We start from the raw sequence: 25,162 nt of genomic DNA on the forward strand, positions 1-25,162 counted from the left end.
TGCTTTAGTTCAAAGTAGCCCCCACAAATCGTGTAATTGGATACCACTAGGCGAGGCATGCTACACTATATATAAAACTATGTAAAGTAATTAATGGAATCTAGATAACTAATGTGCTCTGTCATGAGAGAACCTGTTCTCTAACCACTGATGTGATAACTCCAACTTACCACTTACCTACAAATATTATCATTTTGTAGGGACCATGCTTCACATGATGCCCAAAATTTGAATAAATCTCCAACAATTAAGCCTGATCACCGATCATTAGGCATAATATACTCATTAAATCATTGGATTAGTTAATGGCATGCTAATGGGAAACTAATTATGGTCATGCCTTCTTTTTCTCTATTAACTATCGAAATAAGATTCGTACTTGATCAATAGGGAATAACCAAGAATAATGAAACAGTAAAAATATTAGTAAATGTTAGCAATGAATTACTAGAGCATATTTCATGTTCAAACAGTAAAAAGGCCCAACTAGAAGTTATACTCCCTCCGTTCCTATGTAGTACATGCATTTTTTTTTCAGCATGAGAATTAAGAACAATTATTTTAAATGAGTTAAGTAAAAAAAAAAATAAAGTAAAAAGAAAAATATAGACAGATGAAGAAAGAGTAAAGTAAGGGAGATTAAAGTATTTTTTGCTAAAAAATGAAATATCTCAGCTATAGTAGGACAATTAAAAAGAAATACAACTCACTACAAAGGAATAAATGAAGTAGTTTAATTTCTAGAATCTAAATATTTTATTTTTACAGTATTATTACATGTAAATAAAAGTACAATTAATGAGATCAGTTACAATTCAACATAAAAATGAAGAATCACACGTTCACATACGAAATGAAAAAGAAAAGATTACGTGGTTCGATCAACTAGTATACAACCAGGGAAGAGCTACAATGTTAGGAAGTTACTCCTACCTGGTGATCAGAGTCCGAAGATCGGCAATTTGTAAAATAAACACAAATTAAATAATAAGAGGAGAATTATGATTTCATTAATTAAAAAATAATGACAAGGCTCCTATTTATAAGACCATGGACCCAATGGTTGATTCGATTATTGATGCACTATTTTTTAGTATTACAATTACTTGTAAGTATACAAGGCAGAATTAATATAGCTAAAGGTCAGTACTGGGATCGAACTCAGGGAATATAATTGCAATTGTCTATCATGTACAAAGCATCATATACTATCTAGAGAAACAAGAGTTTTGGGTTTTAAAACTAAACAAAAATAAATAAAGTAAAAACATAAAACAAATAAGATAGAATCTGGCAAACAGAGAAATTTCAAGGATAATGATTTCACTTACTCTTTAGTTATTCTAATTAGTTCTACATTCATCCGATTCAAGTTTTACCATGATTTCTCTCTATCATGCATCAATGCTCATGTCATAATTATTGTATGAACACATAAGATAAACCAATCAAAGCAATCACTGATCAGAGATTGGCAGTAATCAAGGTAACGGCCAATTAGTAGAACAAAAGCTCAAGAAAAATCAAGTGCAACGAGTTCTGAACATTAAACATAAAAAGAACTACATAAAAGTCAATTACTGTCAAACCTCAAAATTCTATTGTTTAGCAATCCATAGACAGATGAACTAAAACAATAATTAAAGTACGGGACATGAAATAAACAAACAAAACCCAATGTTGAATCTTGAAGTCTTCATGCTCCTCTTGCCTTGCATCAATCTCCAATAATGGTGGAAGAACTAAAATACAGAGTAGAGAGGGAGGAGCCTTGGACTCTTCCTAAAGGGAGCTATGAATTGTGTGTCAAGAATGGTAAATATTATGAATTAGGTTATTGGATATATATAGAATTGAAAAAGATTTAAACTTGGTAAAAAGTTTTCTCCAAGTAATAGCAAATATGGAATTTTTGTTCCCCATAGGTTAAGGAAAAGATTTGGCTTCATAAGGTAATCTCTTCTTTTCTTCCTTGAATTTCCGCCTAAATTCTGCAATTGACAGCTTTGTGCGACTTTGGTAGAATGGCCATAACTTTTCCATAAAACTCCAATTGAGATGATCAAGGTACCAACACAAAGCTCTTTCAAAGAAGAAGAGAATAGTACCCCATCCGTCCCACTTTAGGAGTCCCGGTATACCATTTTTGGGTGTCCCACTTTAGGAGTCCCGGTTGGAATATTCCATAAATAGTATTATGCCCCACATTCCACTAACCTTTTTCCACTCACATTTTATTATAAGACTAATATAAAAAAGTAGGACCCACATTCCATTATCTTTTTTCACCAAATTCCTTTACATTTCTTAATACCCGTGCCGAACTCAATCGTGACTCCTAAAGTGGGACAGAGGGAGTATGTAGTACGCCCTGATCGGACTTCAGAATCGCCGAAAAAATGGGTTTGAACAATGACAGCTGTGCGCGAACTGGCCCAGCGGCCGCTGGCATGAGCCCAACGGGCCGCTGGAGAGAGTCAGAACGTTCTAGACTGGTTTTCAGCGACAGCTGGCGTGCGCCAGTGGCCCGTTGGCCTTCTGCTCCAACTTTCGAATTTTGACCTTTTTATGCCTTTTTTAGTTGTATTTTGCACATTTCTCACAAAAGACGTAAAAATACTAAAATGATAAAATATGCAAATAATGGACATGTAATGCAACTTTGACACTTAGAGCATCTACAATAGTGTTGACATCCCAATAGCCTATCATTAGGACATCCCAAAAATAACTCCTGCCACGTTACTAGGACATCCCACTGCACAATAGCGAACTAACACTAGGACATCCCAATAACCTAGCACAATAATAAAAATTCACAAATTCACAAATACGCAATTACGGAATTATAATTTCGAAAGGAATACAGATGGAATTAAAATTCACTGCCTTGCGTCAGCATCCCCACCACTACCACCCGCACCACTATCACTACCACTAGCCATTTTTGGATCCACCGATCAAACGAGAAATGTAGATAGAAAGAAGAGACACTCGTTATGACAAGTGGTGCAAATGAAATGAAGTGCAACCAGCCGTATATATAGAGTTTTGAAAAAAAAATGAAAAATGCTCTCGGCCGTGGGACGTCCGTCGACTCACCACAATAGCGGGTGAGAGGACGGACGTCCGCGCATGACCACAAACAACCTCTCGTTCGTCCGGGACGTCAGTCGCCCGCTCGTCCGCCCCAAGAGTGGACTTTCCCGACGGACGAGCCGCTCGCCGGTCGGATGTCCGTTGGGACGTCCGCTATTGTGGATGCTCCTAAAATGGACCAAATAATGGCCTTAAAATAGTGCAAAATGCAAGCGTATCAATTATCTTTCACACTTTTGTGTTTAGTTTGTCTTATAAGAGATTCCACATTTCCTTTTTTTTGAAAAAAGTTCTCTCTCACATTAAAATACATGTAGTATTATTTTCTCTCTCTACTTAATACAAAAAAAAACATCTCCTAAAATCTCTTGTCATTATTCAAGTGTGACATCTATTATGGGATAGAGTGATTATCTATGACTTGCGTAGCAAAGGTCGGAATATACTATTCATTGCGGCTTGGAACGTGGAAGGGGCATTCGTGAGGCCAAAAGGCATCACCAACAACTCAGTGCCCATCGGAAATTCCGAAAGAAGTTTTGAATATTTGTTCTATTTTGCATGCGGATCTGATGGTATCCCGAGCATAGATCTAGTTTAGTAAAAAAAATTGCGGACCCCAATTATTTGAAAAGCTCGTCAGAAGTCTGGATTGGGAAGTGGTCCAGAACCGTGGCCATGTTTAAGGCTCTATAGTCGATGCAGAAGTAGAAACTTACATCCTTCTTATGAATCAGTAGGACGGGTGAGGAGAAGGGTACATGACTCCTCTGAATCAGTAGAAGCGTTAGGTTTCATCCGATTTTCTCCACTTGTTTCTTAATCTCATTTTTTTGAAAGTAAAGTGTCACGACAGCACTTTGCTAAGGATAGCGAAAGCGGGTAAATCGCGACTAATGGGGGATTAAAGAAGCGGGGAAAGAAAGGGGGAAAGAACTTGTGAATATACTCGAAGGCCAAATCGAACACTTCATAGAATAGGAGCCAAATATACCATTTCATGGTCGTAGAACTAGAATGAATATTACATCACTAAATCAGAGTTCGAAGGTGAGATTCTAAGATGTCTCACTTCACAAAAGAGCAGCGGAATAAGTCCATACTAGACGACTTCGTGTATGAAGACACGAATCGTGAGAGATCCACTTGATTATTTAGTAGCATCGACTCCGATCATTTCTCCAACCTCTTGACGTTCAACCTGCACATTTATAAATACATGCAGGGCTGAGTACAGGAGTACTCAGTGGACACATGCCGAAAACAAAACATACAATATATAGTTGTCATCCATCCACAGTATCGCACGGGGGTTTTTCTTAAAAGGCCCGAGCATACTAAATTCTCTGTGATCTTAAAAGTCCGACTGCAGTCTAAGTTCTTTCAAAATTTCTACCATATCTGTGAATCGTGTACCGTGAAGGTGGCCACCTTCAGCGGACACATCGCCGGCCAACAGCTGATGGCTCACGGCTCTCGTGCACATTATTCCGAACAGGATTTGCGGTCCTATTGGGAATCGAATTCGTTAAACTCGGGCTGGCATCGCCAAAACCCACGGGCTACAACCCCAACAGATAGGCCTCAAAACAAATATTTTATGGCATGACAACAACTTTAAAATAATCACTGCTTCATTTTGAGAAAATGATTTTTCATAACTTCAAAAGTATTTGCTTTATATCCACACTATAATGCTGTATATTAAAAGAAAGCCCACCTGATATGCTTATGTCTCAACTCAATTACTCGCTTTGGCTTCACTCGCCCTTGAGCAATTTATCCCTTGAAAATAAATAGCGTAGCACGCTAATTAATACTTGAATTATTTCTCTCTAGAAAGAATGCATGCACCCTATTGGATAACACCTACATCTCAGTCTCGGTCTATAGGATTCTTCTCAATCCTACCACGGCTTTACTATTCTGCAGAGTGTATTTATTCTCTTTATTAACTTGGAGAAATTCTGTCTTCTCTAACTTAAATATTCGGGCACTTATTAACAAGAATAGAAATTCTTGGAAAGTCTCTTCTTAAATCCTTTTCTTCGGATTTTTCTTAAGGCCGCCCATGGCGTCGCGGGGCGACGCCGGTCGGCTTTCGCGTCTCCCACTTTACTACTTTATTTTTCCGGACTCTAAATAAATTATTTGAGAATTTATTCCTCGGCCTTCGAGCTCCAACTCTATATTTCTCCATCTTTGGAAACTTAGTAAATTATCCGGGAATTGATTAATTGAGCTCCAACTCACTTCTTAAATTAAATTCCAACTTCTCATAATTAAATCCTTGGCCCAATCTACCAATTAAATGCTAGGGCCCAACAATAGCTGGAAATTTGGAGCCTTATGGGCTGAAAATCGAGAAGGAGATTGAGGGGAAAAGAAAGAAGATGCTCCTCTAGAGCTCCTTTGGCTCCATCACCAAAATAGCTAGCTTCCAACTTGCTTACTAGTGTAGGATAATGGAGTAGAGAAGATGTGTGTGTGTCACCCTCACATATGTAACATGTGCTAGATGTATCTCCAACATTCTTGTGTAATTTGTTCCTCAATTATTTATCTAATAAAAGCATAGCTTTACTTTTATCCTTGACACATAATTTCATTGCACTTTATTCCTTCCCCGAAACATACTTAAATTACTCCAAAGTCGAATACAACGAGGAAGGTACGATTACACAACTTCTAAGAGAAATTAATTAAGCTAATAAATCCGATTTATCTCGAAAGAAAGGATCGAAATTTCCGGGGCGTCACATAAAGGTATTTGTAGGGCCGGACATTAACGGGCTTTGTATTCAGTAGCAGGTGAATATGGTAGTCAAAATATTGGAGTCCGTGTACAAAAAGATGTGAGTGTACTTGCATGTCTAGTAGGTTGATTTGTGTCATATGTTTTCGATCACTATTTTCTCTATAACGATATATTTACATGTGTAGATGCAGTTTTTGGTATAGAAATGATGAAATTTCGTGCTGGAAGTTTTTGGGACGAATGGAGTATAACTTTTATTGATAAGTTTGTCAGTAACCATGAACTGTCGATAACCTCTACTGTGTTTCTGCTGTGTCATTTACGCACAAAAGTTAATTAGTAAATTTGCTAGTAATTTAACATTGTGTTTTCTGCTAGAAATCCATCGATGAATCTTCTAATGTCGATTAACTTCAATTTTTGTAGTGCACTGAAAAAACCCTCTAGTAATAAAAGCTTAACTGAAACTCGTTATTCATTAGAACTAGATTCGCCTTCAGACATCTTATTTAGGTTTAGTATTTAGAGATATATTCTTTATAGAGTCAGACACCTTATGGCTTTCAATTCGGAACATAATTTACCTGGAAGTGGCTTAAAAGTTAAAATTGAATTACTGAAATAGTATTATTAATAGTATTTTTGTGTTGGTTATTAGACCAAGGGTATCCATCGGTGACTATTCCTCATGCTGATTTATAAACACTTAAAAGTATAAAATAGTTAGTCCAATAATTTAAAGTTGCTCTATATCAAAGAGAGGGACCAATCTTCTAACCATTCAATTAAGAATGGGCTAGTTTTACGTCATTCTACCACGCTTTTGAGTTTATTAAGAGTTTTAGATAAGTAACGAAATTATATAGTTTGTCTTTTTAATATATTGTTGTGCCAATATTTTATGTTGTTTTGATATGGGAATAATTGTTGCTTGAGCTAATTCAGTGCACCGACTTTCACTTGGGGCAAAGATTCCTATTACCGACTTCTTTAATCAATTATCAATGTTATTCTCATTAAATTAGGAGTTAGAGATTCAATGTCGTTTGCCAGTTTTAAGGTATTTGAAATTAGTCAACCTCTTCGACGATGTGCAATGAGAAATTCAATGAACGTACGCAATAAATACATACACATGCAAGTAATTAACAACATCTAAATCGGTGTCGACCAATACATACATTTGCACTACATATTTGGCTACTTTTATGTTTTCTTCAATTAACTGAAGATATTATACACCTGATGTAACTTTTTTTTTTTTTTCAGAATTTTGAGTTTGTCTTAGGTAAAGATTCGATTAATTCTTGTAAGAGTATTTTGCTTAGGTTGGATTAATCAAAGAAGATGGGTTTGATTATTTTTGGTATTAAGTTGAATTAATATATGTCTGCTGCACGTATCCATGTTTCATAACTAAATGTAATGGAGATGGCGGTGGTTGTACCTGCCATGCTGGATGTATAGCACATTGTTCATCGCACGTTAACGTTATATTATGGAAATTGGTAAAAAAAATCATCAACTTTCGTAAAAATTTGATATTTCTCACAATCTTTTAAAGTGATCTTAAATATCATTGACTTTTTGAATTGTGCGGATTTTCCCATGCTAAAGATTTTGGCAAAAATTTTGCCTGCGTGAAATGCCAATAAAAACCTACATGTAATAGACATAGCCAGTTGCGGATCCAGGGAGGGGCAGGAGGGCTACCGTCCCTCCCCGATGACCCGCTACCGTGGATTCAAACATAGATTTTCTATAGACGCCTCCTCTGATAGCTTCCGATGTCGCCCCTTCCTCCTCCGTTAGCTTCTGATAAATTTTATATCGCCCCTTGATTTTAGGATCCTGGATCTGTTATTTAATCTTGTGGGGAAGATGATGATATAGATGCTCTAGATTTAGTATTGGAATTCCACATAGGCAAAATTTATACCGATAATTTTAATGTTGAAAATCCGCACAATTCAAAAAGTTTATGATTTTTAAGATCACTTTTAAATATTGTAGAAAACACTAGATTTTTGTGAAAGTTGATGATTTTTCTGACCAATTTCTCATTTAATTCAATTACAATAAATAGATATGTTTTTATGGAGTATTTAATAGAAACATATTTATATATGTGCTAGGTAAGATGTCTTATGGTCATGGGACAACAAAGTAAGAAATGCACGTGGAGGCTCATCCATTGCACTAGATCTAGATCTATCATCACTTTTGAGTTTTGAATACAACTTCTGTGTTTATTCATTTACATTTTCAAAATGCAAATAATTGCAATTCCAAATTCATGAAAAAGACAGGAGTAAAGGATGAAAGATACAAACAGATTCATTAGGTAATTAATATTTGCATAGTAGTAATGATTAGAAGTTTAATATCTGTTGGCATGTTTGCAAGTGCATGGTGGGTAATATATTTGGTAGAGTGCAATGAATCTATAATGTTATGCATACAATCACTGATCCCCACAAAAATATCAGTTGGTGCCCTTTCAAAACTTATTGCATACATAAAAGGATATGTCATATACAAATAATGTTATATCGCTAACTTATAACTTAATTGCTAACTACAATTAAATAATAGTTATTAGATATTCAAAGTAATGGCTTAGATCATCAATCTCTAAATGTCAATACGATAAAAAAAAACGCCAATAAAGCTATAGGATTAATTCCAAAAAATAACAATAGAGGTATTAATGTCAATTAACTACATGTTTAGTTATAACTAACTTTTAAAAGAAATCTCAAAACTTTAAATTCATACAACATATATCAAATTAAAGATAATTTCATAAGGATTCTAACGATATCCTACGTGCAATATTCTGACGTCAAAATTTGAAAAAAAAAATTTGAAATTTTTTTATTTTTTCGTACAGTAGAAATGTCAACATACTATATAAAATATGTCAATATAATACATGTAGAATGTCAATATAAGCAATGGGTCAACATTTTCAAAGCATTTTGTGACATTCTCAAAGCAATATGTTTATTTTCGAAACACTATTTTGACATTTTCATCTAAAACCCTAATTTGAAGTTTTTTTTAATTTTTTTTATTTTATTAATAGAAATGAAAATTACACGTGGCAAATTGTAGACCACACGTTTTGTAAAATCCCATGACCTTAAATTAATTATAGTTAACAATTAAATGATAAGTTAGCAATTGATCACTCTCCTTCGTATACATTTGCAAAATCGAGAATATATATGTGCAATAGTGTGTGTGATTTTTACAATGTTCAGTGATAACCATTATAATTTCTTCTTCTTTTGCCACGTGTGTGCATTTAAGAAATTATTTTTAGGGTAATGCTATGCAGCCACATTATGGCTGGCCATAATAGGATATTTAGGTCATTATACATAAGAAACAAATAATAAATTATTAAGCCTCTTTAATGTTTTCGTGTCTTTACAAAATTACCCTCTACTAACAAAATTAATACAACAATAAATTCTTTATTGGAGTATTGAGTTATAGGAATTCACGTATGGGGAATGGGTCTTGGGCAATGGCAGGAGTGGGAGGTCATAAAGTTTAATCTTCTACTTAACCTACTTTATTTATTTTTACGCACTTTCATTGTAGTATCGTTTAAAATAAAAATATCTTTTAAATTAAGTTAGTATAATATTAGTGTAATTCCGTATTTTATCATTAGCAATTGTTTTCGAGATATATAAATATAGTATCTAAATGGATTAATATACTACTCCGTATTTTATCATTAGCAATTGTTTTCGAGATATATAAATATAGTATCTAAATGGATTAATATACTACTAGGGGAGTGTTATATTGCTAACTACAACTCAATAATAGTCATTAGATATTTAAATTAAAGGTCTAAATCATCAACCACAAAATGTCAATACGATCAACAAAAAAGTTAATAAGGCTCTAGGATTAATTTCAATAAAAATCAATAGGGGTATTAATGTCAAGTTAGTTATAACTAACTTTTAAAAGAAATCCCAAAACGTTAAATTCATATAACATATATCAAATTAAAGATAATTTATAAGGATTCCAACGATATACTACATGCATATGTTCCGACGTCAAAATTTGAAAAAAAAAATCTAGAATTTTTGTATTTTTCGTACACAGGTTAATGTCAATGCAGCTAAGATAATATGTCAATATAAAGCATATACAATGTCAATCCTAAATTTGTGTTGACATTCTCAAAGCATTGTGTTGATATTTTCAAAACACTATATTGACATTTTCATCCAAAACCCTAATTTGGCGTTTTTTTTTATTTTTTTCGATTTAATTAATAAAAACGAAAATTACACGTGGCAAATTGTAGACCACACGTTTTTTAAAATCATGTGGCCTTAAATTAGTTGTAGTTAGCAATTAAATGATGAGTTAGCAATTGATCATTCTCCTATACTACTAACTACTAAATATTTATATAGGTATTTACGTCTGTATATTACTAGTAATTAGTATGAAAATTATAGTATAGTAGTTATTTAATATATTTATATATTTAAATTTTTATTTATATAAATAAATTAGATATTAAATAAAAAATTGCTCTTAAATTGAAGAACAGAAATTGAAATTAACATTGAAAATTTATATTTAAATCAGTATCAATTTAGACCCCAAATGAGTTGAATAATCTAATAATATTATTATAATCGTGTAAATAACACAACTTAGGTTTTCAAATTATTATAACGATCATTAAATTTTCAAAACCAATTGAGTTAATACCCAAATTTACTATAAATAGAGATATATGTACATATTTTTTTATCTGCGTCATTATGTTATATTATAACGAACTATACTTATTTCAATCGATTCCAGTTAACAGTTATAGATTTTCGCTCCCTATTATCGAAGCCAAAATTGAATCTTAATCGGTTCCTACACTAACTTATCAGTTGAAAACTGACTGATTAGTGTAGGAATCAAAATAACCGAAATCAAGTAGCAATATTCAATAATCAACACTTAGAATTCAATATTATACTATTAAAAAAAATGCAATAATCCATACCTAAAAAACAAAAACAAATCAATAGAAATTAAGAATAAGTTCAAGATCATATAAAAATTACAATTACGTGAAAGATTAATTGAGATCTGCAATTGAAATAAAGATCAATCAAAGACTAGCCACCGATTCAACAAAAATTTAAAAATTATACTCCCACCATCCCAGTTTTAGTAATTGACTTATTTTTAGCACGTGTTTTGGAAAAATGATAACAAAAATTTAAAAATTATACTCTCACCATCCTTCTTACTTTACTTTCTCTTCACTGTAACCATTTGTTATCCTTTTTTTTCCCAAAATAACGACTAAAAAAATCAATCACATGAGTTGGGACGGATGGAGGTACTTGAATTAATTTTCACGTGGAAATAATCAATTTTTGTAATTGTGAATATTCAATATAGTATAGTATTATATTATCGATTCAGTTTTATATGAACGACAATTCACTTGGTACAATTTACTACTCCTAATTACTACTCCATCCGTCTAATGCTACTAGCATTTTTTTTTTCAACTCATCCCAAACTACTTGCATTATTTTTATTGTAATAAAAGTTAATTAAGTATTTCCTTGTTAAGTATCCCCATATTACACTTAAAATTTGAATTTAATTATACCAATTTATTTTAAAGATTTCATTTAATATCCAACCATCAATTTTATACTAGTATATTTTTTATAATAATATTTTTTCAATCTACACGTTTAATATTGGAAAAATCTTTCCTCAAAAAATTTGAATGAATTTTATATAAAATAATTTATACTATAATGTTTATATATATTTTCTCTATAAGTTATTTAAATATAATGTTAAATATAATATAGCTTAAATTATTTCATTTGTAAGTGAATCTAAATACATAATGAATTTTAATATCATGAAGATATTTATATTCTAATTTAAAAGTAGTTACAAAAATTAAATAATATTAATATATAAAACATAAACAAAAGTAAAAAAAAAAAGGAAAACCGAAAAGAAATACGTATTCCACAAAAGAAACGTACACACACACGATGCAATATTTTCAAGATTATTTACTACTAGTATTGATTATACTCTACTCCCTATTTATGCCAAAAGGTATACTAGTCTTAAAAATGTGGTACTTTTAAGATGAACTGATTTCAAGTAAATTAGCATTAAATGTACAAAATTTTATTAATATTTTAATTTTATGGCTGGCCATATTATGGCCATTTAGCGTCACTCTTATTTTTAACACTGAAGCTTGTGATAATTTGGCACTGATAAAACAAAACAAATAAGCGGGGGAAAAGAGGGCTGTTAAGCGATATTTATTGCAAAGGCTTGAGCTTTAAAATACCGAACTTCATTTAATAAATTAATTGAGAGGGAACCCATGTTGTTCTTGGCGGTAAAACATGGACATTTGTAAATGGGTTGGGCTTTATAACCCAATTTGAGGCGGTAGTTTGGGCCCAATGTAGGACGCACGCCACGAACCATTTTACTTTTTTTTTATATATATAAATACCGTGGATCTCGAACTTTTAAATTGGGAATGTGAATTATATACCAATTAAATACTCCCTCCGTCCCACTTAAAATGAAACATTTGGGAATCGGCACAAAATTTTATATAGTGTTGTTTTGTGAGTTGATGAGGAGAGAGTAAAGTAAGAGAGATGAAAAAGTAGAGATAGAGTTGTTTCCATTTTAGGAAACGTTTCATTTTTAATGGGACAAACAAAAAAGGAAAACATTTCATTTTTAATGGGACAAACAAAAAAGGAAAATGTTTCATTTTTAATGGGACAGAGGGAGTACTCCGTAACATATGAAAATAAAAGAGAATAATATTTAAAACTGTATAAATTCTAAGAAATTATTCAATTGTAAAGTCACGTAATAATAAATGCAAAATACTATTAACACTTACTCCCTCCGTCAGTTATTAATCCCATTTCATGGCAACACGAGTTTTAAGAAATATTAAAAAAGTTGTGTGTAAAAAAGTTAGTGGAATTGATGTCCCATTTATATATATATATATATATATATATATATATATATATATTACTTTTAAATGAAATGTAAGTATAATGAGTTAGTGGAAGGTGAGACCCTATTATCATTTATGATAAAGGTGAATCGGGACTCCTTTTCGCTGACAGACTAAAATGAAAAAAAGGAATTACTATTCGCGGACGGAGGGAGTATTTTTTGTGGCACAATTAAACTAACAACTCGTATTACGTAAAAAAATAACTATAATATATGGACATCTTGAGTGGAACAAAGTGAATAGTATATTATTAATAATCTAAAAAATTTGTGATCTAACAAGATTATGTAAGAATTTCAAATGACTCCCTCCGTCACAAGTTACTTGAGTCAATTCTTTTTTTGGTTAAAAACAAAATATCTAATCACACCTACTTTATTCTTTCTTTTACTTTATTCTCCCTTCTCTCTCTTACTTTATTCTCTACTTTATTTAACTTATTAAACACAATTTTCTTCAATTCTGACCGAAAAGAACGCTCCAATTAACTGGGACAGAGGGAGTCGTAATATCTTTATTTAAATCATGTGATTTCATTTTTTTGATAAATGGGCCGGATAGATCGAACTGGATTAAATCGTAAATATGGATAAATAGGCCCAAAACAATAAAATGATTGTCCATCATTCTTAGGAATATATTCAACACTGGATTAGAATATTAATGTTTTGGTAACTTAAAAACGTATATTAGAAAATAGAATAGTAAAAATAATATAGACCATGAATTAAATGGCACGTGTATAAGTTAGGGAAGATTAGAAAATCATATTTTCGGATCAGAAGAAGAGTAGTAAATGTAAATCCAAAAAAACAGAAATTTGGTGTGATAAGAAAATGACGAAAGACAAGACAATCGGCGTGGCAATAGATTTCTCGAAGAGCAGCAAAGCGGCGCTGCAATGGTCGATCGATCATTTGGCTGATAAAGGCGACACATTCTACATTCTCCACGTCAAGCCTCACTCCGCCGACGACTCCCAGAGCCAACTCTGGTCCCAATCCGGTTCTCGTATGTCCAACTCTTTTATTTTATTTTTTTCTTTTAAAAATAAATTGATTATGATTTTGATTTTGATTGAAGCTGTGATGCCACTGGCGGAATTTCGGGAGCCGGAGAGAATGAAGAAGTACGACGTGAGCATTGATATCGAAGTTCTAGACATGCTGGACACTGCGGCCAGGCAGAAACAGGTTGCGTACTAACTATACTTACTACATTTGATTTCATAGATTAATATACACAATTAATTTGATGGATTAAATAGATAAATGTGGTGGTGAAGCTGTATTGGGGAGATGCGCGAGAGAAGCTTTGTGATGCTTGTGAAGAATTCAAATTGGATTCCTTGGTAATGGGTAGCAGGGGTCTCACCCTCATCCAAAGGTATTCATTCTTCTTCCTTGACTATTTTTCGATTCTCAGTCTCACCATAATAATATATACTAATATCCTTTCTACTTATGTTATGTAGGATTATTGTGGGCAGCGTCAGCAATTATGTCATGGCAAATGCAAAATGTGCAGTTACCATTGTCAAGAATCCATGATTTTAAAATTCTTCAACTAAATAAACCTCCACTTTTACTTTCAAAATGTACATCCAACATTGCCCACGATTATTGCTATGTATTGCATTTATTTTAGATTCATTAATTTTTTCTATGAATCCTGGGTTCGTTACAGTTACGTAACATAAACAACATTTTATATGAAAATTATTTGGGATATTGGTTCCTGAAATCACAAACTTTAACTGAAATTTGATATTTTCAACAAACTTTAAATTTGGTTGCAAAAATCATCAACTTAAGTGTTGAAGTCAATATCCCATCAATTCATGGAGTTCATGGTTTTTACCACCAAATTTAAAGTTCCTTGGATATACTACAAATTAAGCCAAAGTTTGTAATATTATAGATCAATAACTTTTTAAAATTTATTATATATTTTTTACACAAAATTTCTTATTTTACACCGTATTCGTTTCATATTAAATTTTTGTATTACTTCAAATGTGTGTAATCAAATATTTTATGTATTTTACCATACGATTTCAAATCCTAAGTGATTATTCACTCATCCTTGTGTAGCAAATATTTTAAATAGGAAACCCAATGAAGTTAATTGTACTTGAATCCCAAATTTTGGCATAATTTATTATTTTCTACTAACTCTAAATTTGATCGCAAAAATCATCAACTTAAGGTCATCCACATCACTATCTCTTATCCATCATTTAACCATCTCATCTCTTCACTATTCATGAGCCCCACTGTACTTTTCTGCTGCATCCCTCCATCTCTTAACCATCTTATCTCTTAACTATTCATTCAATTTCATTTTTTATTTTTATTTTCAACAAATTCAATTAATAAAAACACACTTCATTAAATAAAATAAAATTATAATTTTAAATCCTAAAAAAAATAAAAAAGACATAATGTAAAATACTAGAAATTACAAATTGCACACTTATAGAATAAAAAAAGAAAAAATAAATAAATAAAAAATTGGACCGTTGAACGCTCATATTACCGTTTCACATTTCTTAATTTTTTTTTCTTAAATTCGAATTTTTTAAAAAAATTATTACGTCATAAATACGACGCCCACTCGCGGGCCGACGAGTGGGCGTGACGCATAGCCGCTGCGCGCGCCACGTGGCATGGGCGCGTGGCGAGACATCTCGTCTCGCTGCTCTTCCGCGCGAGACGCGCGACGAGTTGGCTCGTTGCTTCGAGACGAGATGGCTTTCGCAACGCCTTCTCGATGCCATCTCGTCTCTCCGAGACAAGATGGAGACAACTACGAGATGCGCTGCGGATACCCTAACCCTTACAGTGAATTTCCCGTAAATTTTGAGAAAATAATTAATTTTGTGAGAAATTCACTACATAACATAAGGTCATGATATTTGCAGCCAAATTTAAATTAGTGAAAAATACTGAATTTTGACCAAAATTTATGATTTTAGAAACCATTAACATTGATTATTTTTATTGGTTAATCTAAAATAGAAGTTTGGTTTAACGAAATGGGTAAATCAAACTCTTACTGGGCTGGGCTAGTTACTTTTCCAACAGGTCCTCACACTTTATATGGGCCTTTATTTGCGTTAGATTTTTCGTTAGATCCATTTCCCGCATTGGCGTGTGTTCAAATTATCAATGACATAGCAGCTTGGACTTGTATTCGAAGCAAGAACTATCGACTTCTAATTATATAGTAGTACTACTTACAATTGTCATTTAAAATCTCATTTTAAATCAGATACTGGTTTTAAAAATTATTTAACTTTATGAAAATAAACGGCGAACAAAGTTGGACAGGGAAACATAAATTATTTTATATTCCATCCGACCCACAGAAACATGCACTTTCCAATTTTAAAACCTCTTTTCTCTCTAATAAGGTGAAACCTATTTTTCAATAGCAATACTTTAATTATTTTTTTTCTCTACCTCTCTTTTACTTTATCAATTTTACATTACAACTTGTGTAAATCCAAAGTGCATATTCTTTGGTGACAAAGAGAATATGGAGTTGGAAAGATTCAATTATAATAGAATATCGCTAAAATGATTTAGTTAAATGTAAGATTTAATTATCCAAAATATGAAAAAAAAAAAAATTGGATCGCGAATGTACCCAAATAGCAAAGTTGGATACTCATCCGTTCCAATTAAGTTAGGTAATTTAATTTTTTTGGCACGGAAAAACTGAAAAATTGTGTTATAGAGTTCAATGAAGATAAAAAATGAGAGACATGAAAAATTGTGTTATAGAGTTCAATGAAGAGAAAAAATGAGAGACAAAAAAGAGTAAAAAAAAAAGAGGAAATAAAGTAAGAATGATTTGAAGTTTTTTTTATGTATAAATTAATAACTCAACTTAGATAAGATATGACACAATTTAGTTAGGATAATTAGAATCTTCAAAATAAGACATGATACAATTTAGTTAGGATAATTAGAATCTTCAAAAAGTCATGCGTGAACGTCAATTGTTATACAAAATTCTATTTCTAATAGGTTCTAAACTCTTTTAAATCAACGTTAACTAATTGGCTTCAAAACTCCAAACTAAAATACATTTTTCACTGTGTGTTCGAATCTCAAACCTTTTATATGACTCAATAAGATTCTGAACAAAATTATATGAAATGAACAAATAGAATTTGCATATAGTTCTCAATAACTGCTAAACAGTTTCATAGCACTAAAGTAGTACAGAGTGAATAGTGCAAACTAAGTAACCGAAATGGTGATACCCAAAAATGTGTTAGTTGTTAGAAGGTGGTTGGTTTAAGTTATTTTATTTCCACTTATGTATTTTCTGTTAGAACAACCACCACTACAACATTTAGCACTAACCTTTTACCTTACAAGGAAAGATACAAAACACAAAAGGGAGTTGGATGAATAATGCTAATAACTACAGATTATGAAGTCTTAACTCTACCAAAAATAATTGATTGTACTACTCTATGTCCCAATTGCATTATACCTGCACAAATTTCACCTTTAAGCATGCTTTCATTATTAGTAGTACTAGTATAACTTTTTAGGCCATGTCCACAAATTTAAATTTCTGACGACGTTCTATTTTCCAGCAGATTTTCATTTTATATCTATTCGTGGGTAATTTTTATTGTTCAAGTATTTTGATTTAAGAAGCAAGTAAAACCCTAATTTTAACACACTAGTTACAACCCCTAATTGATTAAATGTAATTTTACTATAAAAATCATCATGTACCATAAATTAACTAGTACGTCTATCAAATTATGAATTAATTTTGACACACTATTTAGAATTTAACAACCCCTTTTTGTATCTTATTATGCTTTTCATTATTACTCCCTCCGTCCCTCTGTAGTTGGATTGTATTCCTTTTTGATTGTCCATTGTGGCTGAGTCATTTCATTTTTTTTTTTCAAAAAATAACAACTTTTCTTCTCTATTACTTTACTCTTTTTACTTTATTCTCTTTTCATCTCTCCACATTTTTCATTTCCTACTTTATTAGTATTCATTTACTTAACTCACTTAAAACAATTTTTCTTAAATCCCGTGCCAAAAAGAAACGCATCTACCGCAGAGGGACGGAGGGAGTATTATTCAAATTAATAAATTGATTGAAGGTAATTTTACTTTAAAAAATCATCATGTATAAATTAATTAGTACATCTAAAACTATCAATTAATTTAATATTACTAATCTAAAAATTCAAAATGCCAGTAATATGTTTTCTTGATATTTCCAAATACCCTACATATACTTTATTCCTAAGTCGATCAATCTGATACGCCGAGATTCTACTGAATCTACCAAACAAAATTAATGTCAAAATTGCGTTTTGATTTTGTTGCAAGTGAAAAAATCTGTTGTCTTCACTAGTCCATGATGAACTGAAACTGTCAGCAAACATGATTTTTGTCACCTAGTAATCCTCACATTTGTCTTGTGCCATGTGATGGATGAGTCTTCCCTACCTAATTTATCTTCATGCAACCCCAAAAAAATAAAATAAAATTCAAAAATATAAAATATAAAATATATATCATGATAAGTCAAATGTTTTACATCAATGATAATTTACCTTTATATTTTGGTGTGAATGCAATGATTTAATGAGAGCCCTTGTTGAAGCAAAGCGAAACAATGAAAGGGAAAAACGCATTGTTTAAGCAAAAAAAAGGCAGCATTTAGATTCAGGAGCCTCGCTGCCTCCTCTTCTCGTGAACGCATTTGCTAATCATTCTCCATAAAAACCTCTCCTATCATCTCTATAGACATCATTCTTATTCCCACTCCTTCACCTTTTTATTGTTTTATAAGCTTTTCCCACTTCCAAAAATGGCGGAAACCGAATCTTCCACCTTATGGATAGAGCTCTCTCATACCAAGATGAGATTTTGAAGCAGCCCTCTTCTGCATTGTCGCATTGGGTGTCGAAATCTGTCAAATTCTTGAAAAACAAAGCTACAAATTCGAGCAAAAGGTATCATTTTGATGGAATGGTAGTGAACAACTCTGTGTATTGTGATTCGATCGAGGAGAAAATGGAGGTGTTGATGAATGAAGAAGATGAGAATAAGTGTGGTAAAGTTGGAGAGTTGAAGGATTTGAATGAAGAAGAAAGCGGTTCGAGCTCTGAATTTTTGGCCTCTGAGGTTAGTCTGTGTGATGAAAATAGCAGCACTGAACAATCATCTTCGCCATCTCTGAAGGAGCCGCATTTGGATAAGAGGAAATTAGTTAAACAAGGATCCTGTGTTTCAGGTTATGTTCTTTTTAGCACTACATTTTATTGTCTTCTTCTTCTTCAACTTGAATTGTGTGTGTGTGTGTGTAGAGAGTGAGATGATGAAAGAAAGATTTGCAAAATTGCTGCTTGGTGAAGACATGTCTGGTTGTGGCAATGGGGTTTGCACTGCTCTGGCTATATCAAATGCTATTACCAATCTCTGTGGTATGAATGTATGTTTGAATCTGTCTATGAAAATTCTGTTTTTGATGGTGTGTCTTTGTGTCCTTAGCTACACTTTTTGGTCAAATTTGGAGACTAGAGCCTCTGCAGTCGGAGAAGAAACTCATGTGGCGGAGGGAAATGGAGTGGATTCTGTGTGTTAGTGATCAGATTGTGGAATTGGTACCTTCTTGGCAGACATTCCCTGATGGCACCAAACTTGAGGTGACTATGATTCTTGTATCAAATGAATCTAGTTTTGAAATCGATGTATTGAAGTGGATGGCATTTCCCGATTATGTGTTAGGTCATGACTTCCAGGCCGCGGGTGGATCTGTACGTTAACCTCCCTGCATTGCGTAAATTGGACAACATGCTACTCGTGAGATACTTGAATCTTCCTCATAGACTACTACATCTTGCTAATGTAATGATTCTCATTTTTTACTCTTCTTTTTGATAGGAAATATTGGAGAGTTTTGAGGGGTCAGAGTTTTGGTATGTTGAGCAAGGGATAGTAGCCTCAGAGAGCGATGGCACGACATCCTTCCGCAAGCCCCTCCCTAATCAACAAGACAAATGGTGGCTCCCCGTTCCCCGAGTCCCACCTGGTGGCCTCAGCCAAGATTCTAGAAGGATGTTGCAGCACAGGCGCGACTCCACAAACCAGATCCATAAAGCTGCAATGGCTATCAACAATGCTGCACTAGCTGAAATGGATGTACCTGATTCATATCTAGAATCTCTTCCAAAGGTAAGTAACAACAGTAAGATATAGTATTACATGATTAATATGAATAGAAATGACCCTTTTCTTTGAACAGAATGGGAAAGCAAGCTTAGGGGATGTGATCCACAGATACATCAGCAGTGATCAGTTCTCGCCCGAGTGTTTGCTGGACTGCCTGGACTTGTCATCCGAGCACCACGCCACAGAGGTTGCCAACAGATTGGAGGCCACCATTCACGTGTGGCGGAGAAAGATGAGCTCAAAGCCATTACACGGCAGCACACAGAGATCAAATTCAAGATCATCATGGGAAATGGCTAAGGATTTTGTTAGTGATGCGGACAGACGAGTCGTGCTTGCAGGGAGGGCTGAGAGCCTCCTCCTCTGCTTGAAACTGAGGTTTCCTGGTCTTCCTCAGACCACTCTTGACATGTGCAAAATCCAATACAACAAGGTTAGTTGGTTAGTTAGTTAGTTAGTTACATCAAGACATATATGTGTTGTTATTGTTGTTGCTGATGCAATTGGTGTTGACTGTCATTATCTAGGATGTGGGAAAATCTATATTAGAGAGCTACTCAAGAGTTCTTGAGAGCCTAGCATTTAACATCGTGGCACGTATAGATGATCTACTATATGTGGATGACTTGTCGAAGCATTCGGATCAGCTTATCTCAATCTCCAAAGTTGGTGTGATCACTAACAAGAATGTGGGGTTCAAGGCAACCTATGCACCTCTGAACTTCTCATCAGCTTCGCCGCTCATCAGCACCCCTGCCAAGGGAGAGAGAACGGTGCCTCACACCGAGAGAAGAAAGCTCCCACTTGGTGGATTTGGAGTGAAGAAGATCTTGACAGATTATCTTAGCATTGATGGTAAAGGGAAGGAGATGAGCGGCATGGAGAGATCGGATTCATTTTCGAGCACCACACGAGAGATATCTTCGTCTCCATCTCTTGAATATTTTTGAGGTTTGATTGAGGCCTAATTAGTTCCTTCATGTCATGGTTCTTTGACAAAGTTTATATTCACTTTTTTTTATTTTATTTTTTATTTTTTATGTAAATGGGGAGAAAGACTAGTGTTTTGGAGTTGGATGTTTTGTATATTTATGTTTTTATTGTATCAAGATTTCTTTCCACATTACATGAACCTGGTTGTGCTAGCCAAAGGATATCATGCTTCTTTACATGAAACATAATACTATTTGAACTACGCCTTAAAACACTAGAATGGATAGATTAAATATTAATGAAGTTACATTCAACTTGTCGTTGTAGTATAGTGGTAAGTATTCCCGCCTGTCACGCGGGTGACCCGGGTTCGATCCCCGGCAACGGCGTTTGTTTTTTATTTTTTTCCTGTTAGTACAAAAAAGTAAAATAAAAATGTGGTGGTGGTTAGGTTACTAGAGAGACACCAATTTTGAGTTGGGTGGTTGAGTCACCCAAATACCCACACACAATTCAACACCAATGCAATTCAAACAAACCATAATCATTCAATGCTTACTCACTTACTTAGTGCTTCTCACTTTCCTCTTTTCAAATTTCACACCACGCAACCCTCTCCTCTCTTCTATAAAATAAAAAACCCATGAAATCTCCTCCGACATCAAAACTCACCAACATTTCCATTTTACAAAAGCAATGTCTCTTCTCTTCAAGGTTGTTTGTCTCGTGGCCTTGCTCCTCGCCGCTGCAGGCCTCGGCACCGAGGGCGCAGGTGGCGCGTGCGGCAAACTGTCCCCGGACAAAGTGGCCGTGCAGCTGGCGCCCTGCGCAGTCCCCGGGCGCGACCCGAAGGCCGTGGTGTCGAGCAGCTGCTGCCTCCAAGTGAAGAGGATTGGGAGGAATCCTAAATGCCTCTGTGCCGTTCTACTCTCGGCCACGGCCAAGGCCTCCGGTGTCAAACCCACCGTGGCCATCACCATCCCGAAACGCTGCCGTATTGCTAACCGCCCCGTCGGCTTCAAGTGTGGACGTAAGTAGTCATGATCAACTGCTAACTAATTCCCAATACAAAGACATAACTTTATCAATACAACATGTAAAGTTAAATATCAACACAAAGATTTATATAAGTCTTATGTTGATATAATTATATCTTTGTATTAATAATTTTAACATACAAAATTGAGATTCTGATTTGAAAATTAATTAGCATTTTAATGTGAACCTTTGAGAGTTTGAAACTACATATATATGGTTAATTTGTTTAATATTATTCGTATGTGTTTGGTTTTGCAGCTTACAGCTTGCCTTGAAATGGAGTCAATAATTGCATAATCGGATAATAATGTATGACTGCGAGTTTATGACTTGTGTAATTGCTACTTTGTGTTACTAATATAACAAATAATTGAACTTCCTCTTTCATTATCTTGCATATCACAAAAAGGATAAATTATAGTACTCCACTACTACAATATGAGATTTATGTATTTATAGTTCCCCGATCAAGAAAAGGGAACAAATGAAGTTTACTTGGCTACAGTTACAAAATATTGACTGTGGCTAAGAGAGGCTGGCGTTTTGATATAATAACTGTCACCAGACACTGGTTTCTTCATTATAAGGAGCACTGCTTAATATATTTATGCCTGCAGAGAAGACCAAAAATAAAGTTATGATAATCATACAGAGGTTGCAATCATCTATCAAGAATGAGTTATAGTATGATTATTTACCTTAATAAGTACATCTATTTAGATCTTAATAGTAAAGAGATCCTGCCAAAAAAATAGTCAATATGATGCATTCATAAAATAAATTTAGAACATTCCATCAATGGATTCCATCTTATCTTTAGATACTAAGTACTAGATTGCATATTTTTATCACATTGCGCAAAATAAACGCACCCTGCCACCAATTCCCTCGTGAAGCACTGCCCGAGTCGTCTTCTCCTCCGTTATCTTTGTTGAACTATGACAAACAATGTTCAATGCATTAGATTCATTAGATTATGGGATTGCAAAACCACAACAAAGAGAAAGGCCCATGGAAGTAAATTTGGGAGATCATTTTAAGCTTTGGAATCATGTCTCACAAAACATAATTGACCCCAAATCATACATATAAATGATCAAAACATGCTTCACAGCAACAATAATTTGATCTAGTTAGTGAAGAGACATCAACAACAAAATACTAATTCAGGTAGTGAGCATGGTTACTCACACTAGTCCCGGGATTCTGAGCAGACTCGGGGCGAGAATAAACATCTTGACCACCGTAGTATATTGAGGAGCTGTAGTGAAAGGGCTGCACCTTCTCATCCGTATAATACGAGACATCGTCCTTCCTCTGGTTTTGCCCTCCTACAGCATTTCTATCTGGATTTAAATTCACACAAGTCAAGTCACATTAAACTAAAATCTTTTCAATACCAGCCAGCTGCATGTCTAAAGCTTTCACTAGCATAAATTGTGATTAAATATTAATCATCACCTCATGTGATTGATTAGGAATATATATATACCTGCAACACCATTCTTTCCAGTCCAAGTTGGATTTCCAGATATAATCTTCTTGTCTGTTCCAGAATACTCTTGTCCCACAACCTACACATATGATCATAAATCATAATCAGGATGCAAATCAATGTCTGAAAACTAAGTAAAATCATGACAACAAGTATTTGTACTCTTCAAAATCAAGAAATCTCCAACATCCACCTTTTCCTTGTATGGTTTGAACCAAAAGGGGTGTGAACACAAACTCAATTGTTAGTTCCCAATTTGAAACATATAGGAAATTCATTACAAAAGTGACATGCAATGCAAAAACACATCACAATCTAATAAAAACAAACCATAAAAAATCTAAAATTGGTCGGAATTGAAGAGAGAAGTGTGAGACAAATTTGATCACCTTTGGAGGCGGCGGAAACATGGAACCAAAAATCCCAGAAGAAGAAGAAGAAGAAGAATCCTTGGCCCCAAAGAGATCAGAGGCAAGTGAAGAGCTGGTTTGCTTTCCTCCTTCCATTTTCGCTCTGTTTCAATCTTAATCTCAAATTGAGAAAACGAGAAAACCCTCCACTATTATATACAAGAAGCAGACGTAACTGCCCACAATCTTTCCCCACAAACAAACAGAAACCAGAAGAAAAAGCGAAATCGGTTGCGGAAAAGGGAAAACAAAAAAGCCAAATAAATAAAATAAAAAAACGAAATGGGCAGTGAAAGGAAAAAACAGAGCAAGGCACGTGAATGTCTCTCTGAGTGTGATGGAGTATTAATTAAAATTGAAATGAAGAGTTAATTGAAATGAATTGTGTGTATCTTCATCGCCGACGTTGTCTGCAATTAATTAATTTAATCATAAAAGAAGTCTCCTTTCGGTTAAAAAATGAAAATTCAGTTTAGGTATTCAGTTTCAGTTACTCATCGGGGTTGTAGTCTAACGAGATTGCGACACGTGGCGAAGACAGTGCCAGATGTGGGTCCGCTTATTCCAACTCCCAGCCTTTCACTGCCACGAATACCCAGTGGATAATAACGATTACTCATTTTATTTTTTATTGTTTTATGTTTTTACCTCATCGTACTGTCGCTTTCTTGCAAACACACTTCTGACACTTTTATCGGATTCACACTATATATTTATTACTAAAATTAATCGTATGTGTGTCATTTCTTCTTCTTCTTCTTTACAACCGCCTTAATTATTTAACAGCCTTAGTTCAACAATAATTAATTTTATCAAACGAGATAATTTAATTAAAAATTTATTTTTTAATTATTAGTTATAAATATGCGGATGGTTAATGTCGAACTAATTTTAAAGACATCACATCTTAGTAATTCATTTTCCTAATTTAGTGGAAAAAATAAATCAAGCAGATTCCTTCATTTTATACGAGCTTTATTATTAAATCATTTTACTTTATTACATAAAGATTGAACTAAAATAAATTATTCCCTCTAGTTGAGTCATTTAATATTTTAATACGCTCAATAGTAATATATTTATTTCCCTTTTTAATGAAAGGTAACAAATTTCCCGTTACTT

General features: G+C 33.7%; 4 protein-coding genes and 1 non-coding gene across 6 annotated transcripts; 4 read left to right on the top strand and 1 right to left on the bottom strand.

Annotated features, from left to right (window-relative positions):
• Positions 1–13,749: 13,749 nt before the first annotated feature.
• On the top strand, positions 13,750–14,590 carry LOC125217864 (universal stress protein PHOS32-like). 2 transcript variants are annotated; one of them, XM_048119426.1, is made up of 4 exons: positions 13,750–13,949; positions 14,022–14,131; positions 14,206–14,324; positions 14,413–14,590. In XM_048119426.1, exons 1-4 carry the CDS (start codon positions 13,775–13,777, stop codon positions 14,486–14,488), a joined length of 480 nt encoding a protein of 159 aa, XP_047975383.1. In that variant the 5' UTR covers positions 13,750–13,774; the 3' UTR covers positions 14,489–14,590. The 2 variants fall into 2 exon arrangements, with proteins under 2 accessions (XP_047975383.1, XP_047975384.1); XM_048119427.1 differs by having other exon boundaries at positions 14,224–14,324.
• A 4,013-nt stretch (positions 14,591–18,603) lies between these two features.
• LOC125218875 (rop guanine nucleotide exchange factor 7-like) lies at positions 18,604–21,273 on the top strand. The gene is made up of 7 exons (XM_048120663.1): positions 18,604–19,226; positions 19,300–19,416; positions 19,484–19,638; positions 19,721–19,795; positions 19,877–20,167; positions 20,238–20,597; positions 20,692–21,273. Exons 1-7 carry the CDS (start codon positions 18,827–18,829, stop codon positions 21,112–21,114), a joined length of 1,821 nt encoding a protein of 606 aa, XP_047976620.1. The 5' UTR covers positions 18,604–18,826; the 3' UTR covers positions 21,115–21,273.
• Positions 21,274–21,414: 141 nt separating this feature from the next.
• TRNAD-GUC lies at positions 21,415–21,486 on the top strand. The gene has a single exon. It is a non-coding gene; the product is annotated as a tRNA-Asp (tRNA).
• Positions 21,487–21,651: 165 nt separating this feature from the next.
• LOC125223287 lies at positions 21,652–22,522 on the top strand. The gene is made up of 2 exons (XM_048126370.1): positions 21,652–22,127; positions 22,394–22,522. Exons 1-2 carry the CDS (start codon positions 21,794–21,796, stop codon positions 22,408–22,410), a joined length of 351 nt encoding a protein of 116 aa, XP_047982327.1. The 5' UTR covers positions 21,652–21,793; the 3' UTR covers positions 22,411–22,522.
• Positions 22,503–24,374, bottom strand: LOC125223286. The gene is made up of 6 exons (XM_048126369.1): positions 24,020–24,374; positions 23,628–23,709; positions 23,327–23,481; positions 23,008–23,071; positions 22,834–22,875; positions 22,503–22,746 (listed from the first exon to the last, which is right to left on the bottom strand). The coding sequence occupies exons 1-5, from the start codon at positions 24,134–24,136 to the stop codon at positions 22,859–22,861; spliced, it is 435 nt and encodes a 144-aa protein (XP_047982326.1). The 5' UTR covers positions 24,137–24,374; the 3' UTR covers positions 22,503–22,746; positions 22,834–22,858.
• Between the last annotated feature and the right edge of the window lie 788 nt (positions 24,375–25,162).

This window comes from Salvia hispanica, chromosome 4 (genome assembly GCF_023119035.1).
Source record: "Salvia hispanica cultivar TCC Black 2014 chromosome 4, UniMelb_Shisp_WGS_1.0, whole genome shotgun sequence".
Taxonomy (NCBI): domain Eukaryota; kingdom Viridiplantae; phylum Streptophyta; class Magnoliopsida; order Lamiales; family Lamiaceae; genus Salvia; species Salvia hispanica.